General features: G+C 39.3%; 1 protein-coding gene and 1 non-coding gene across 3 annotated transcripts; both read left to right on the plus strand.

Annotated features, from left to right (window-relative positions):
• The first annotated feature begins 4,553 nt into the window (after positions 1 to 4,553).
• LOC119856080 (cytochrome c oxidase subunit 7C, mitochondrial) lies at positions 4,554 to 17,600 on the plus strand. Of its 2 annotated transcripts, none has more exons than XM_038403170.2 (3): positions 4,554 to 4,755; positions 5,581 to 5,726; positions 14,815 to 17,600. In XM_038403170.2, the coding sequence occupies exons 1-2, from the start codon at positions 4,681 to 4,683 to the stop codon at positions 5,695 to 5,697; spliced, it is 192 nt and encodes a 63-aa protein (XP_038259098.1). In that variant the 5' UTR covers positions 4,554 to 4,680; the 3' UTR covers positions 5,698 to 5,726; positions 14,815 to 17,600. The 2 variants fall into 2 exon arrangements, with proteins under 2 accessions (XP_038259098.1, XP_038259097.1); XM_038403169.2 differs by lacking the exon at positions 14,815 to 17,600 and adding an exon at positions 8,722 to 8,826 and having other exon boundaries at positions 4,556 to 4,755.
• LOC119856462 lies at positions 5,165 to 5,228 on the plus strand. Its single transcript, XR_005293312.1, has one exon. It is a non-coding gene; the product is annotated as a small nucleolar RNA Z39 (small nucleolar RNA).
• Positions 17,601 to 18,983: the final 1,383 nt, after the last annotated feature.

Consider the following 18,983-nt stretch of genomic DNA (forward strand, 5'->3'; position numbering starts at 1 on the left):
AGACAAGAGTAGTACTGTTCCTTTACTACGCACGGATGATCAGTGACACCAGGAAACTGAAAACTACATTCTTGTAGAGTGGAAGCACTGGTGGGATAGAGTCTAACACACTAAGACCAGACTCAACAGGATACTCTCTGGCTCATCCAGAGCTGCTGCAACTGTGCACTGGAGGGGCCTGATTTCCTCTCCACGCTGTGACTGTGAGGCAGCATTGCAGACAATAAATCATGTTATTGAGTGCCCATCTTGATCTCTGGAGGTTGGGTTAGAACATATAGACTACCTTGATACAGATGCTATCCTCCCCTTATGGAGTTCTGATGAGAAGAAGAAGACTTGAGTAATAGATTTTTAGAAATATGGACTCACATACAAGGCAAGTTAAATTACCACAGTGAAAAGATATGATTTGGAATTAGAAGCAGAACTTCAGTGAATTGTATAATATCCTATTTTTTATATTACTGCTATTCAATGGAGTTTTAATAGAAATATTTAATTAATATCCATTTATATGATGGCTCTTGTAGCTCCTGTCCACCTTCTTCTCCCTTATTAATTGGTATATTACAACTACACATTCTTGTGGTTAATATCCAGTTATGTGTGGTTCATCCTGCCAAATATTATACTTCATTTTAATGTGCAGGGCATCGTGACTGGAGAACGGTAACTCTCAGTTGTAGCAGGTCAGCCGAACATTTTAACTTGCCAGTACATATAAGGGATGCCTTATGAGGGAAATAACATTCTCTGTATGTTGTTTTACATGTCTTGCTATGTCACAGTATATACAACACAATGAAAAAATAATATTTTGGTTCATTTGAATAAAAGCATTTTCATCGGCTCTAGGAATCTGAATTGAACCACATGAAATTTTAATATCTTCCAAAAATTGTTTTCTTACTCTTTTATCAAACAGAATGAGTGAAAAAGTTACACACTTGCACCCGGCTCTTGTCTCATTATTATATTCAGTGAGGAGTCCTGCTTGGAAATGAATAGCCGTAGGTTCTATGTGCTCTGCTGTAATGCCCATTAAGCTTTATGCCTTCTTTGTTTCATTAAGTTCTGCAAAAAATAATACAATTAGACTGATTTACTTTAGTCCTCTGGCTTTTTCATTATTCATATTTTTCCTTTGTGTATTAAGGTTCAGAAAAAGAAATGTTCTCTTTGAACAAACACTGAGTAGGTGTAGAGAATGTAATAACTGAAAGAATCTCTCAGTAAGTCAGTCACATTCAGACAAATAGTATATTAAAGATGAAGCAGATAACCTGGAAAACTTGAGCAATTAGAGTTAATGGAATTTTTAAGATGAGCTAAAAATTGTAGACATAGAAAACTGGAATGAGGATTAAAAGCCTAGCTTTCTATATCTCCATCATATCTACCTGTGTATTTTTACCTCTACATATATGTGTATGACTTTGTATGGTTAAATTTGTTAAACTACTTGTATGCAGTGTTGTTGTCGCCACGTTGGTCCCAGGTATTAGAGAGACAAGGTAGGTGAGGTAATATTTTTTATTGGACCTACGTCTGCTGGTGTAAGCTCAAAAGCTTATCTCTCTCACCACTAGAAGTTGATCCAATAAAAGATATTACCTTATCCATCTTGTCTCTTTAAACAACTTATGGCTAGAATAGTGTTTCTGTCATGGATCACATGATTTTTCTGTTTTTAAATAATGATCCATGCCTTTCACATTTTGCAATGTGGTGACTTGTCAAATTCAGGCCTGGACTGCATGTAAAGTTAGTAGGAAGTCTGCAACAGAACTCCAGTGGCACAAAGGACTAAGCCAGTGGATTCTCAATGAGAACTTTTATTAAAAAATCATGAAGTTTCAGACTCCTCACACAGGTGAAAAAAGACATTTTTTAAAAAAATGTGTAGAGACAGACTGGATACCACTCAACTCTAGTAGAGCAATTTCAGTGTTTAAAAATATCATAATTCATTCTTGTTATCTCAAAGAAAAATCAAAAAATATTATCAACATTCTTATATTATCATCAGAAAATCTTACATTTTTATGGCACCTTTGATCCCAAAGGCTACCAATACAGTCTATTACTTATAACCAAAAACTGATGTTTTAACTCATTAACTAATTTTATACTTAAGAGTTTGCCGGAGTAAGGACTGAATAAAATCCAAAAAAGGATTTCAGGATTTTGCCCTATCTACATACATCTAAAATGCAGTTACAGGTGGAGCACAACAGTTAGGGACAGTGAAAAACCACCATACTGCTGGCTATGCAACAGTAGAGGGAAGGAAACTGTTGACCAAGCATACTGGTACAAACACCTAATTTAACAAAATGTGCTATGTGGATTTTAGAGCTAAATTATGTACAACCTGTGATGGGGATGGGGGTCTTTTCCCCCCAGGAAGCTTCAAGAGGGAGTGTACCACTGAAGATACACCCCAACCAAAGCGCCAAACCTAAACACCCTTAAGTTTGGGGAGATTTGGATTCAGAACTGCTTTAATAAATTACTAGTGTTCAGCTTTAATCTCATATCTCAGGCATGGTCTACACCTAAAACTAAGGTAGACCTAGCTACATTGTTCAGGGCTGTGAAAAATTAGGTTGACTTGACCCCCGCACTGTCAGGGTTGCCAATTTTGCTTGGACATATTCCTGGATGTTTCATCACATGGCATAATCTTTAATTAAAGATTAATCTTTAATTCCTGGAGACTCCAGGACCATCCTGGAGGGTTGGCAACCCTACCCACTGTAAACCCAGCTACAGCTGTATAACTGCAGTTGTGCTTATGTAACGCTTGTAGTGTGGACAAACCCTCAGAATGCACCTCAGATATTAACCAATAGACTACTACTATACATCCCAGAGTAGCTTTTTGCTGATTTTAGAAATACTTGTAGCTGTCTCACAAACTCACTAATATTCTTTTGTTATATAATTCATGTATATTTTATTTTCATATAAATTATTCTATACTTTTTTCTTCTAGTTTCCAAATCTTTAATTTTTGCTATTTTATTTATTTCAAGTTTTGATCATATGAATAATTTATTTTGATAAGTTAAATATTTAAAATGCCCTCTTTATACATGTATATAACTCTTTTGCTCTTCGTCTTGAATACAGACTTTGCCTCATAATACAAATTGTAGTAATATTAACCCCTTATTCTCTTTAATTATTACCCCCCCCATTTTTTTCCACGGTATGTTTTCAGTAATTGATTTCATTATGATTTTCTCAGATCAGATTATAATATTGCTTAATATGGTGTTATAAATCCAACATATCTGCAAGCCTAATTTTATTAAGGACCGAATTGTGCCATCTTTACATTGAATACATATTTAGCCTATAGATTTTAATGGGCTATTCATGCAGTAAAGTACTATTTACCATAAGGAATGCATAACTGGGCTCTTCCAATATTGCTAACCATGTAAGCATTCCAAAATCATGAGTCAGGTCCTCATGAGATTGACTTTAAAATTACATTTAAAAAGATAATAAATCTGGGTTCTTTTGATTTGCCTTCCAGTTTTTGAACCCTTATGTGACATATTTAGAGCTTTTTTTTCTACAACCATGAATGCTAGAAATGGCCTTTATTTAAAAAAATTAAAAGCTATTTTGTATAGTCACATAAGTCCAGGAGCTGGGGTTTAAATAAAACAAACAAATATCATTTCCCTTGTGATAAAATGAGGAGAGTTGGCAATTGTGTGTATATCTTCCTAATTTGTCTCTCAAATGTTCATTGGCCTCCTGATTTACTACAGTCACTGTAACTGTTTTACTCCTAGAGATTATGGACCAAATTCTGCCCTCAGGTATGCCCATCCAGTCTTATTGATTTTAGTGGTATTTTACAGGTGTAAATTTATAGTGGATTTTAGCCTTATGTGCATTATAATCCATTTACTACTCACTGTCCTACAAACAAGACCAGTGTTAAACACATTTATGTGATGCTGAAAGTTTTTGTTTTGTTTTTTGGGGTTTTTTGAAATAACAGATTCATTTTGCCTTCTGGTTTCTGAGCCTGCAGAGTGCACTTTGGTCACATATTCAAGCGTTACTCCATAATCTTGCGGCTACAAACGGATTGGTTGTTTTATGTTTTTTTACGGTACTTAGTTTTTGTCTTTTTAATAAAAGCTCACAGTCTTGACTAATCCCGTGACTCCAGGCCCTGAGGCTTTGTTGCAGGAATTGAGCCAAGCGCTGGCAACACTGGAGCCTAGTAGCCCAGGAGCTCAGGAGAGCTTTGCCAAGCTCTCAGGAGGTGACGCCAAAATTTGTCCCGTGCCACACCCCAGGAACGTCTTCCGGTGACAGGGGAGCAGCCTGTTGACCCGCAGGGAGGCGGGAAGGGGTGGGGTTTCCGCTGCTGCCAGGCTGAGCCGCTCCCCTTTGAAGGGCGGGGAATGCATGGCGCTCAAGCCGGCGCCGGAGTCACGCGAACTCCCAGCGAGGCTGCTGGCGCCTGGAACTACAGTTCCCATGCTGCTGCGGGGCAGCGGGAACTCGGCGGCCACCGTCCCGCACTGTATCCCAGAGGGCCCCACGGCGCCTGTGTTCTTGTAAGCGCGGCGGCCAGGGAAGGAAGGTCGTGAAGGAGAAAGAAGCCCTCAGTCGCGCGCAGAACCCGTTTCCCGCTCCGGCGCCATGTTGGGTGCCACCGTCCGCCGCTTCGCTACCTCCGCCATTCGCAGATCCCACTATGAGGAGGGGCCGGGAAAGGTAACGGCGCGGGGCTGGCCCGTCACCCAGCTTCGCCGCGCGCTGCCCGGCCCCGAGGCCCGCGGGCCCCAGGCACCGCAGAGGGGAGCGGCACTTCCCGGTCAAGGCCGGGGCCGAATTGGGGGTGGGGGAGGGGGCGGCTGTCGTACGTTAAAAGAGCCCCTGAGGTGCGTCTGAGCCCGCGGGGCCCCGCGTGACCGCAGAGGACTCCGAGCCGGCTCCAGCCTTCAGAGCACGTAATGACCCTGTTTGGTCTGACTCCTCTGGCGCCGGGGCTTTCGGGCATGGAGGCCCTTTGCCTCCTCCCGTCAGGTTTCTGTCAGTAGCCATGATGGGATCGTGCAGTGAGAGGGGTGCAGTGTCCTTGTCATGACTCTGCCTTTCCTCTTCCCAAACTCCTGCCCCAGTGGTACAGATGATGTGAACACAACAGTATGAGAAAATCAGTGATACTGTAAACGCTTTCTGATGTACCAGATTGTACTGGCCTCTCAAAGCAGAGCGATCAAATGTGTCTGAACATCTGCGTGGGAGACGTTTTGCAAACTACTTGGTTAGCCTGTGTTCTCCCTCTCTTTCCCAGGAGATTAGCAATTTAAAGTACCAAGTTCATAAATTAACACTCCTCCTCCCCCAAACTACCTGTCAAGATTTCATTCAGTGAATGGGAGCTATGTTTCACTTGAGTTTTTTGTTTTTAAAGGCAGATGCATAAAGTATTAGATAAAGTGTCTCGGAAAAAAGGAGTAAGCATACCTTTATAAAGCTCGTCTATAACGTGAGTCCATTGATGGCATATTGTGAACAAACTCTCGTCTTTTCTAGAACATTCCATTTTCTGTAGAAAACAAATGGCGGCTACTTGGATTAATGGTAGTGTTCTTCGGAAGTGGGTTTGCCACTCCTTTCCTTATAGTAAGGCACCAACTGCTCAAGAAATGAAGAGGACAAGTTTTAATTCCTATAAAAAGGTAACTGATTCTGACGCCTTGTTTAATACTTTTTTTCTCCTCTGTTAGAGGAGCCGATGAACCAGCTGCGCTTCTTATAAAGTCTTAAAAATTAAGCTTTGACCAGTACAGTGTGTCACTAGTTAGTTATTCCAGTTGTTGGTATAATTTGGTGTTCCACATTGGACCAAGTGGTGGAGGAGTAGGGAATACAATCTTTTTTAATCCGTGATCAATGATCATTGCATCATTGTTAATGACTTTTTACTCTTCAATAAGTGACAGCATTTCTCTATCATCTCATTGCTCACGTTTACCACTTATCAGGGTCTCTGACACATGTGAACAGATCAAGATGAATAACTGATACGGTAAATGTTTTCTGATGTGCCAATTTATTTGATTTGGCCATGGTTAACTACAAAATACACCATCTAGAATGTAAACGAAAAACATTTTATTCCATAGTTAAAACAAACTTAACCATTTTAAGAAACTAGTCTGGTCTGGCCTTGGATTCTGTTCACCTAGTCTGACCTTCATAATACAGGCCAGAGAACTTCCCCCAAAATAATTCTTAGAGCATCTCTCTTTGGAAAAACCTCCAATCTTGATTTTAAAATGGCCTGTGGTGGAGAATCTACCACAACCCTTGATGAATTTTTCCAATCGCTAAAATTACACTCTTAAATGTATGCTTTTTTTCCAGTCTGAAATTGTTTAGCTTCAATATCCAGCCGTTGGATTGTTATACCTTTCTCTGCTGGATTGAAGAGTAGGTATTAAATTTGTTCCCCATAAAAGGTACTTAGACTAATCAAGTCAACCCTAAACCTTCTCTTTGTTAAGCTAAATGGAGCTTCTTAAGTCTGTCGCTATAAGGCATAAGATATTATCTTACCAAATCTCCCCTCCTCCTCTTTTCTCTTTCTCTCTCCCCCCCCGTACTGGTTTACTATCTCCCTTTTGGAGTAAGAGCACTAAAATTGCTCACAAAGAAAACTAGGAATACAGACATGCAGTACACATCTTTGCAAGCAGATTGATGTCATCAATGTTTACATCCAATTTTTAAAACATCTCTTGTGTAACTGCAGAACCAAAACCTTGATTGGAATAGGTTTAGATTCTTTTTTCCACACATAGGTTGATTTCTAATCTACACACCAGGAATTATCAATTTTTTGTCAAGGTCCAGATTTCTTGGTCAGAGTCCAGACTCCAGAGAAAAATACATAAACAATGATGATGATAAATAAAGATTTTGCAGTCCATTCAAAAGCATCTGGCTGTCTGGATTTGGCCTGCGGTGTGCTTATAGACTACTCCTGCTTAACACTCTTCCTCTTTAGAAGAGGTTTGTGATTGGCACTTCAACTAATTCAGCAACAAGCTTGCCAACATTAGTGAATCAGCGAATTTGGAAACATTCCAAAAGATTGAAAGTGTGCTAATGCATTAGTATTCAAAAGAGGCAAATGGGATGACATGGATAATGGGGGGATTCAATCAAGAGTTTAAAGGGTGGTGAATATAATGCCTAATCAACATGGCTTATGGAAAATAGATCTTGCAAAGAGTAAAATGAAGCTTGACATGTTTAGTTGATAAAGGTAATTGTATAGCAGTAATATATTCTTATACAGCGTTAACTTAATATTACTAACTTGTATTGTTACAGTGATGGAGCCCTAATCACACCCTATTGTGCTAGATGCTGTACAAACAACAAAAAGATGATTTCTGCCCTAAACAGTTTAAATTGTAATACTGTATTACATTCTGCCTACAAAATTGCACTATACAATATCAAAATACATATTAAATGGATTCAGTAGTTAGTTATGTTGGGATCTGTCAGTTGTCAATGGGGATATTATTAGATAAGAAGGAATGTCACAGGAATTGATACTAGGCCTGACACTGATCAGTATTTTATCTTGATCGGGAAGTAAACATTAACTCACTTCTAACACTTACAGATGATCCAAAGATTGTGGGAGTGGTAAACGAAAGGGCAGTCCCTTGGTAAACTGGGCACATTGATTCATTGTATTTTATTACAGCCAAATGCAAGATCATAATCTAGGAACAAAGATATACCTACAGAATAAGGAACGCATTTTAGAAAGCAGTGACTAGAAAAGATTTAGGGTCATTGTGGACAAGAAGCTGAACATGAGCTCCCAATATGATGGGGTGGCAAAAAGGGCTAATGCCCTTAAATCTTTATAGATTTAAAGGGTGGGAGGAGAGAGGAGTGATTTCCACCCCACCCTCCTTCTGCCCCTTTGTATATAGCACTGGTGAGACTGACACTGGAGTACTGCATCCATTCCTGGCTTCTGCATTTTTAAAAGGGTAACAAAACAGTGGAGAGGGAACAGAAAAGAGCACAAATGATTCCAGGGCTAGAAAAATCCTTAATAGTGATACAAAGGAGTTCAAGCTGTTTTTAGTTTCTCAAGACTGAGAGGTGACTTGATTAGTATAAGTACCTTTATGGGGAGAAATGCAGGGTACAAAAAGGCTGTGCGCCGTCCCTTTCTCTCTTTCCCCCCCCCCCCCCCCCCAGCAGAGAAAGGCATAGTGAGAACCTGTGGCTGGTCATGTTAAGCTAGACAAATTCAAATTGAAAATACTTCACAGTGAGTTACTAACCACTGGAACAAATTATCATGGGAAGTAGTGGATTCTCCATCTCTCAATGTAGTCAAATCAAGACTGGATTCCTTTCTGGAAGATATGCTTTAAGTCCAACAAGTTTATTGACTCAGTGCAGGAATAACTCTGAAATTCTGTGACATGTTAGGTCATACTAGATCTAATGACAATATACCCAAGAAATGTAGTGTTGAAGTGCATTCAAATATAGACCAGCTCCTGATCTGTCAAAGGCTCCGTACATAAAGTTAAACATGTGCCTAAATTCTTGGCCTCAGACACATTTTAATACTGATCTTAGAAGAGGTGATGTGCATTCTAATAGTTCATTCTGCGACTCTTTTTCTTGCAGACATGAGGTGGAATATCACCTGTAGAGCAACTTGTCTTTCCATGGAATAAAGAACAAAGATATTTACCACACTGGATGTGTTTATAAATAAAAGCTTAATCTGAATATTTGGAATGATGTCTTCTGTCAAACTATCAAATGCTTCTGAACACTCAGGCTTATGCTGTAGCTTGCTGTGTAACAGCAATTTTTTACAAAATCAAGCCTAAACAGCCAAGGCCCTTTTTAGCAGAGGAAAAATGTGATAGCATGCTATCTCAGCACTAGCAAAAAGAAACTGTCCTCAGTGCTGAATTGAGTGGTTAAGAATCTAAACACTTTTTCAAGAATCTGTACCTTTTGTACCATTAACGTAATTTGTTTTAGAAGCCCCCTTGCAGAGTCTGACTTTAGTTTCTCTCTTCAGGGACATGTGAGTTGAAGCAAACTAAGTGGTTACAAGGTGGAGCCCTCATAAGTGTGTTTTAGAAATGAGGAGTCTGGGAGAGCTGGCACTAGTGTTGGACTGTGCTGGTCTCGACTTTCAGAAGGGAGCTTTCAAGAATACCTAGAACAGAGTCCAGACACTATTTCAGACTCGGAGCATAAAAGTATGTGGGTCCAGTAGGTAGAACCTAAACACAGCAGCCTTGTGGCTGTCTAGAAGCTGGGAGAGCTTGACCAGGGTTGTGACATCCTAGTCGAGGGAAGATGAGCTTTTGCCACTAATTCAGAACTCCTCTGCGTCAGTATATGATTAGGTCTGTAGTTCAACTGACCTGGAACATTCCGCCCTCTAAAGCCTCCACAACTTCGTACTTAAATTCTGATTTAGATGAGCCAGTAAATAACTATTCTTAAACAAGTATGACTGCCTTCCTGAAGGATTTGGTTAAAGGGTTGCTTTCAGATTTGGTAAGATGTCAGCACAATAGCTGTCAAGTTTCATAAACTGTCATTAGGGGATGTTTTGAAGACATTGGGTTCAAAAAAGTTCAAGCACCAAAACTTGTTTAATGGTGGGATATGGTAACATATGTGTGGATAGGAATTGCTCACTGGTTAAGTATGTGGAGGGGTGGGAATAGTCATTAGGGCTCATCAAGGCAGGGAGGTGTGGCTTACTTCCTCCTGATGCTGTCTTTGCTGCCAACATCCAAATCTCAGAGCATCTCCTCAGCCATTCCCTCCTCCCATTCTTCCGTTTGCACAGAGCTTAGCTCTGAGAGGAAGCTGTGCTACTGCTGAATGGGTGGGAAGGTGGAAAACATCCCTAGCAGCATTCCCCATGCTTGGTGTTTACACCCAGCACCAGTAACACCCACCAGCATCATTTGTGAGGACTTGCAACTCACAGCACCTTTCACCCTCTTCAGTACTTATTCCCCCAGGCTTAGCCTCCCAAAAACCACCTATGGCAGCAAAGGATTTGGGTAGGTCCCAGAAACAACCTGGATAGTTTGGGGGGCTGTGGGTGTTTGTTTTTAGGCTAAAAACCACTCTGCTAGACTACCTGAAATTGAAGTAAGTCATTAAGGATTATACTAGGGTTACCAACCCTCCAGAATTGTCCTGAAGTCACCACAGATTAGATTGTCATGGCGTGAAACCTCCAGGAATATATCAAACCAAAACTGGCAACCCTAGATTATATGGATATCATGTCCACTAACTTTGTGTGCAATTTTTTGAGTGGCCAGTAGGAGATACTAAGGCCTGACTTTAAGAAATGCTGAGCATCCACAGCTCCCATGGACATTAATGGAGTTGTGGCTGGTGAACACTCCTGATAATCACATCATAGGTCTGTTTACACCGCCATAATTAATGGAAAATTGGAGTGAAAGCTTGACCCTATAAAAATCAAAGACAAAACTCACTGATTTTGAATGGAGTCATACCATCCTCCTTGAAAATTGGGTTAAAATAACTTTTCTGGATCAGTCTTCACCACAGAGGTTAACAGGAACGCTGCTTAATAAAAAATGAGTTGTTAAAGGGGTAGGGAATAATCTTGAAGATATGCCATTATATAACTAAATACTATGCCCTTATTTGAAACACTCTGTGCAATTTTTGTCACCCATCTAAAAAGAATATAGTAGAAAATAATGAAAATGAGTATGCATGGAAAGACTAGTATATGAGGAATGCTTAAAAGATGAGGATTATTTGGCTTTATAAAGCAGATAAATAAGAAGGGATATAATAGCAATATATAGAATCTTAGACCAATAAGGGAGATTTTGAGAGGTCATCTCTTCCATTCCCCGCCATGCTGAGGTAGAGGACCAAGTACACCTAGACCATCCCTGACAGTTTGTATTTAACCTCCCATGATGCGGATTCCACAACTTACCTTGGGAAGCCTATTCCAGAGCTTAACTACACTAATAGTTAGATTTTCCTAATATCTAACCTAAATCTCACTTGCTGCAGAGTAAGCCCATTCTGTTGACATGGAGAACAATTGATCACAATCCTCTATAACAGCTCTTACAGATTCGAAGACTTATCAGGTCCCCTTTCTTGTCTCAAGACTAAACCTGCCCAGTTTTATAGTCTTTTCTCATAGATCTGATTTTCCAAACCTTTTATCACTTTCCTCTTGGCTCTCTTCTATTTCTAGATATCTTCTATCTACACACATCTTTCTTAAAGATATACAGTCATTAATGTTATAAGATCAATAAGACATGTTCCTATGAAATTCAATGGCATAAAAAATATGAACAAATTTGAAATGCTTTTTTATTTTTTAACAAAAAACATACCCCCTGTAGAACTCATTGCTACCAGATATTACTGAAACAAAAGTCTCAGGGATTAAGCATTTTTTATGGATAATAGGTACTATATATAGTCAGTGCTTAATTTGTAATGGAAGATGTGCTGGGCTCAAGCACTTTTTTTACATTCATAACTGATGCAGCAAGCCCAGAGGTGCCAGGGCTATGAAATGCCAAGCCTAGAGGTCCCAAGGCTCAGCATTGACAAATTAAGCTCTGTATATAGTCACAATTTACACTAGCTAAAATAAACATTTACAAGGAATATACATCCTGATGTAGAGATAAGACCAGCACTGTGGCTAAGAAGAAACTTCCATCATAAGATTATTATTCCATAATTGTCCATTATGGAAGTTTTTACCCTTGTTCTGAAGCAGAGCTAGTTGGGAATTTTTCATGAGAATGATTTTCCAGTTGAGAATGCAGTTACTGTAAAATTAAAATGTTCTGTGGGAAAACAGATTTTGCCAAAAATAAAAATAAAAAATTGATTTTCTAGTGGATAAATTGAAAAGAAACACAGTAAAACCCACCTTAGAGATGACCTCCACATTTCACAATAAAAAGTGTTCAGAAGTTGTGTTGTAGAAAAATGTCAAAATTTCAACATTTGGTCCTGATTTGGAATGAAAACAAATGCTGAAGTGTTAGAATTTCCCATGGGTGGAACCTCTGAATTTCACTCATTTTTACTCTGAAGCATCTGGTATTGTGTACTGTTGGAGACAGGCCACTGGACTAGATGGACTACTGTTCTGAGCCCGTGTGGTAATTCCTATGTAATTAATATGAAAAATGTGAGTACACGGTGAACTTGGATTGAGATTGTCCAAATTTCTTTTCTTGGAATATAGATTTCTTACAGTTACTGGTTTCAGAGTAGCAGCCGTGTTAGTCTGTATTCGCAAAAAGAAAAGGAATACTTGTGGCACCTTAGAGACTAACAAATTTATTAGAGCATAAGCTTTCGTGAGCTACAGCTCACTTCACCGGATGCACCTGGTGGAAAAAACAGAGGAGAGACCCATATACACACGCACAGAGAACATGAAACAACGGGCTCATCATACACACTGCAAGGAGAGCGACCACCCAAGACAAGCCATCACCAACAGCAGGGGGGGAAAGGAGGAAAACCCCCCATGGCGACAAGCAGGCAGGCTAACTCCAGCAGTCAACAAGAATATCAGAGGAACAGTGGGGGGCGGGGTGGGAGGGAGAAACACCACGGGGAAACAGTCTTACTCTGTGCAATGACTCATCCATTCCCAGTCTCCATTCAAGCCCAAATCAATTGTATCCAGTTTGCAAACCAACTCCAATTCAGCAGTCTCTCGTCGGAGTCCGCCCCTGAAGCCCTCCCGTTGAAGTACAGCCACTCCCAGGCCCGCGATCGAGCGACCAGAGAGACCGAAGCGCTCTCCAACTGGCCCTCGAATGCCACAATTCCCGACGTCTGACCCGTGTCCACCCATTCCTCCCTGCCGGGCTGGACGGTCTCTGCGTGGAGGAATGGGTGGACACGGGTCAGACGTCGGGAATTGTGGCATTCGAGGGCCAGTTGGAGAGCGCTTCGGTCTCTCTGGTCGCTCGATCGCGGGCCTGGGAGTGGCTGTACTTCAACGGGAGGGCTTCAGGGGCGGACTCCGACGAGAGACTGCTGAATTGGAGTTGGTTTGCAAACTGGATACAATTGATTTGGGCTTGAATGGAGACTGGGAATGGATGAGTCATTGCACAGAGTAAGACTGTTTCCCCGTGGTGTTTCTCCCTCCCACCCCGCCCCCCACTGTTCCTCTGATATTCTTGTTGACTGCTGGAGTTAGCCTGCCTGCTTGTCGCCATGGGGGGTTTTCCTCCTTTCCCCCCCTGCTGTTGGTGATGGCTTGTCTTGGGTGGTCGCTCTCCTTGCAGTGTGTATGATGAGCCCGTTGTTTCATGTTCTCTGTGCGTGTGTATATGGGTCTCTCCTCTGTTTTTTCCACCAGGTGCATCCGGTGAAGTGAGCTGTAGCTCACGAAAGCTTATGCTCTAATAAATTTGTTAGTCTCTAAGGTGCCACAAGTATTCCTTTTCTTCTTACAGTTACTGACAGTACTAAGAGGTAGGATGTTGCCCTAAATTATATTTTGGACATTAAATACTGTCAAAGTTAATTTTTTTCATAATGAGTGATATTTTCCAACAGAAATATTGAAGTATTCTGCATTCCTGACTTGGTCTTCACTAGGGTGTCTGTTTATATTTGGTTTTGAGAATGATATAACGATGTAGAGGTAACATGAAATAGGTCTGATGTGACATTTTATAACCAAACTGGGCACAAGTGAGAAATGTGAAAGCTGAGATGCGGTTGTTATGACATATATGTTCTTGTGGGACATAAGTGAAGTGATAACATGAAAGTTATTTTCATTCATTAAAGACAAAGGTCATAGTTGTACAGCGTAGCATTTTACTCTGGCTGCTTTTTCAAAATCCCACTATTAATAAGAGTAATGCCATTGGATATCCTACATACATTCAGCTAGAATTGTTAAGAAAAGATGGAAAGAACACAAATACCAGGACAGTGTTTTCTGTATATAAGGAAGGCAAATATTATTCTTATTTTAAGGATAAAGAAATGAAGGTTCAGACAGGCCAAATGATTCACCCAGTTTCATTCAGGACGTCTGTAAAAGAGCTAAGAAGACTCAGAAGCCCTGTCCATCCTCCCTTGGCTGCAGTATTTTAAACAATGTTAAGAAATGTTTGTAATCATAATTACATATCTGAAAACTTTCAGGCTCTGAAAATTACATTACATTGTCATCAAAAAATTTGAAATCAGACAGGGCAGAGGGATGGAACACCACATCTGCATACAGACATTTGATGCATCATAATTAGGTTTCCTAAAGATTATACTTAATGGAAGAAGGTGTAAAGACAAGCTGGGTGAGCACTACATTGCTTCAGTGAGTGATTTTATAAAATTAGGAAAATGCATACACAACCCAAAGTCAGTTCAGACTCTAAAAAGACTTGTAATGGTCTCAAGTCTCAGAAACTATATATTAGCCCAGGGTCATTACAAGCATTCATTTTTCTACAGTGACAATGATAATAAGACCCACTATGCAGACAGGGTACTTGCCACTCAGCTTTATTATTACAGCAGAAACAAAAAACCTGAAGGGTGAGATGCTACAGCATGGTCATTCCCTATTATAACAGTAGGAAATGTTAGGGGAAAATTTGTTAATAGCCCTCTCCTGCAATCTGTGAATCCCTGCTTCTGACAGCTTTTCTAACCAGTTTATGTTTCCTCTTATTGCAGCCCAGGAGATGGACATTAGCAGCTGTCTGGAACAATACAACATTGCATTTAAATATATTTAAAATAATAGTATTTGATGAACTTAATGAGAATTGCTTTTCCATTTTCTGTTTAAATATTCCATGAGTAGTTAAGTACTTTTCTTACTTACTTACCTTTTTAATTAGTTATGTAGAGAGCATGGAAGAACAAACAGCACTTTGAAAAATGTCACAGTATATAAATAGCACTTCTGAGAACATTACTAAAGTTCTAGTGAACTGCAAAACCAACAAATTAGTGGTGAACTGTGAAGATGCAGACAAGAGAAGAACATGTAAAAATCAAGGCAAAAGGACAATCAAATTACTTCTGTAAAGAACTGCAATGTTGCAGTTCATGAAATTTTATCATGACTTTATTGCGAGTCTGAATATTTTTCGTAGAACCTCAGCTCCTGTCACTAAATTATTTTGTGAGAATCTCAGTTTTCTCTTTTTCACTTTAGCCCACTTGGTTGTGAAGAAAAGCTTGAAAGTGTGATCTGAGTGAGGCTCAGAAAATTAAAAAGAACTCCAAGTTGTTTTTTTTTTTAAAGTATGATTTTTCAAGCCCATAATCTCATGATTTTTTTGAGGCTTTAATGATTTCTGAATGCTTGAGGTTGGCATATTGGAACTGTAAACCTCACGAGAAATAGCACTAGTCTCACTTCATCTCTCTGGACCCAATGAATTTCTTTGATGACAAAAGGAAGTATCTCATCAGAAGTGAAGGAAAAACATGGCAGCCACGGGTCAGCTGTATTATTAACCATTGATATTTGATAAATTGGGGATTGTGTTTAACTAAAACCTCCAGACTTTGCATGTAAATAGTTCTCATTGAGGAGGAGGCTGTATATATGTGTGGAAAGTAAATATAAAATAGTTATTAAAATGAATGACAAATCACTGCTGAGTATGCTGAGAGGGGCATCTGCTGAGGTTTACAGCAGAACGTAAAGAAGATCTGCCCCCTATGAGATCTCTCAATGCAAAGCTTTCCTGACAGGCCCAAGAGCTGCCACTAGGACAGCTTACAGGAAGAGAATTGGAAGTGTCTCTGGAAATACACCACCACAGTGCTCCAAAACGATGCAGATTATGTATCTTTCCTGCTGTTGAAAATGCACCTTCTAATCATCAGACCCCTTTAAAGTGTTTTATGTTGAACATCCAAAAACTGAGGTATACAAAGCTACTAGTCACTTTTTAAAATCTTGACCTGTATAGTTAAAAACATATATTGAGCCCTGTCTCTTAGCCCTGAACACTTTATAGAATGGCAATATATTGCCTGAAATTCAAAGCTCCTTCCCTTCCAGCAATAATTATCCTGTGAATCTTCAGCACTCCACTTGTACTGTGAGGGTTGATAGTCCCCAGCCTCTGTGTGACAGTCCTATTTCACTCCTGATACTTTGCAGCCTTCCATTCTTCTTGCAGAATTAAGAACAGTAGAGTGCATGTTACACCTGAGAATACAGCAAAATATCTGGTTTCATAGTGTTTCTGTTATTCTCCTAGAGCAGCACAAATTTCCTGTCCTTTTCTCTCCATAGTGTGTCTCACTGTCTTTCTATTACACTATGTTCCTTCTCTGTGGAAACAACAGACAGTGTAAAACAGTCTAGAAGACTTTTAGGACAAAGTTACATTGGGTTCTTATGCTATAAAGCAAGTATAACTTTAAACTATAGTGGCAGTGATGTTATCAGTAAAGTCACATAACAGTTTCCATCCTAAACCTGTTTTAAGCCACTCATAACTTTGTGAAATTTACTTTTCATGCTAAAAAATTTCAAGCTTGGAATTTGCCCTAAAATGAATTATTGAGAAAAAATTGAACAAAAACCAATCATTTGCGTATGAGCATAATTTCAATATATATTTCCTATTAAAAAAGTATTTACAGTAATTTTTGGACGGATCTACTGTCAAAACAGCTAGGATAGAAATTTAAAATTGAAGACTAAAATATATCCAACTGATAAGTACTTTTGGATGTAGAGCTGGTTAGAAAAAAAATTGACAATTTTTTTTTGTTGAAAAATGGATCCCATCAAAATTGAAACGCTTCACAAAATTGTGTAGCTCATACCAAAGTTTTATTGTAGAAAAAAGCTGCTAACAATTCAAAAACATCCTGTGTTGACATTTTCAGTACAAAACATTTCAGTGTATCTCTTTGAAGTGACTTTGATTTAATTTTTAAAATTTTGAATATACATTTATATAAAATTCGAAAAATTTGAAACTGAAACAAATATTTTGATTTTATCAAAGCAAAACATTTCAATAGAGAAGGATCTCTTTTTTTATTTTATTTCAGAAAATTTCAGGATTTTCAGGTTTTGTTTCAAACTAGAGTAAAAACAAGTGTCTCACAATCTGCCGTGAAATGGAATATTTGTTCTCCACTGAGCTCTATTTGGATGTATCATTTCCTGTGTATTTTTCTGTACTCTGTATTCTGGCATACCCAAAGTAGTAGCAAGAAGTTATAATTGTATCTAAGTTTGTAGAATTGTATTATATTTTAATGAGGAAATAGTATGTGTTATTTAATTTAGACAACATAATGAATATGCACAAAGTGACAGACCTAAAAATTGTATTAAAAACATCAATGATGGCATGTCCATGCGTGCTTAACTTTGAAATTTAACATTCTTCTAACTTAGTTCTTTGTTTGGAATAAATGATGGTTTACATAGCATCACTGTGGTAAATGTATATCTGAATAGAGATACTGTGTAGTTCTTATTTCACTTCGTTGCTAAGGTCTAAATAACTGCAATCATTCTTACATCCCGAATGCTCAACATTCAATGCTCTTGCACTGGCCTTGCTGCTGTAACAAGGCATGTGAGTAGAGGAAAATGGGAAATATGTGCTTCGAAAGTAGCAAGAGAAAGTAAAGGAGGTTTGCTGCCAGCAACCAAAGAGAGGAGGAAGGAGTTCACACTTGAACCATCCCAAGTGGTGCCACTTACTGATTCATATCTAACCTACATGTGAGACCAAAGCACTCCTTCATCTGGTGAGACTTAAAGGGTGCATCTACACTTCAAAAAAACATCCTGGCAGCAAGTCTCAGAGACTGAGGCAACTGATTCAGGCTCACTTTTTGGGACTAAAAATAAAAGTGTAGACATTCCTGGTTGGGCTAGAGCGTGGGCTCTGAAACCCAGAATTGGGGAAGGGGAAGGTCAGATAACAGGAACCAGTTTGGATTCTCTTTAGTGCACAGCTAGTCATTTAGTTGCTCTCTCTGTAATGTGTAGTAAAAATTTATTATGGTCTGAGACTTCTGTAAGTCATCTTTATGGCACTAGAACATCATCTGTCAAGAAGAAATGACCTTTTCTAAGAACAAAATTTCCCTGCTTATATCTTTCCAAATGTTGATTAAGTTATGTGAGAACAACAGGGAAAACAAGATTTGTCATACTGAAAAGCTGATGAATATGTAGTATAAGACAACATCACATTCTCTAATGAATAAACAATTACAGCTGTAATTGTTTGTACATTCCTGCAAATGCCAACAAAATCAAACATCTGTCATGCCAGATGACGAAGCACAACTCATTTAATGTACTTAGCACTCCACTCATCTTGAAAAGGTCACTCAGGCTTTAACAAGCTGTACGTGGTTAGCCAGCTTCTAGGAAATGAGCGTGTACCTTCCAAAGCATGCAGTTTGTATGAGCAATAAAGGTGCTACTGTATTTGGCTCACCTTCAGGTGACATATTTGGCTTAAATAACAAATTATAACTGGTGCGATCTGCCTAATGTTTCTGCTGCATGCATGGATACCTTCAAACCTGTCCTATTATTTTTTATAATTTCTGTAGAAGACGCGCCCAGAGTCCCAGTTAGAATCAGGCCCTAGCGTGCCTGGCTCCATATAAACACATAGGAAGACAGAGTCCTAATGAACTAATAGACTAAGAGGACAAACATACAATTCTATTCTATATTCAATATCAGTAAAGACAATCTATTCTTTTATGGCTCAGTTGTGACTTTTATCCGTGGGTCACTAAGGCTGATCTGTAAGGGGTGTACCATACTATGCCATAGATTAGTATATCAGACTTCCCCAGGCCTACACTGGAACCTAATGGGACTCGGTAATGGT

Source organism: Dermochelys coriacea, chromosome 5 (genome assembly GCF_009764565.3).
Source record: "Dermochelys coriacea isolate rDerCor1 chromosome 5, rDerCor1.pri.v4, whole genome shotgun sequence".
Taxonomy (NCBI): domain Eukaryota; kingdom Metazoa; phylum Chordata; order Testudines; family Dermochelyidae; genus Dermochelys; species Dermochelys coriacea.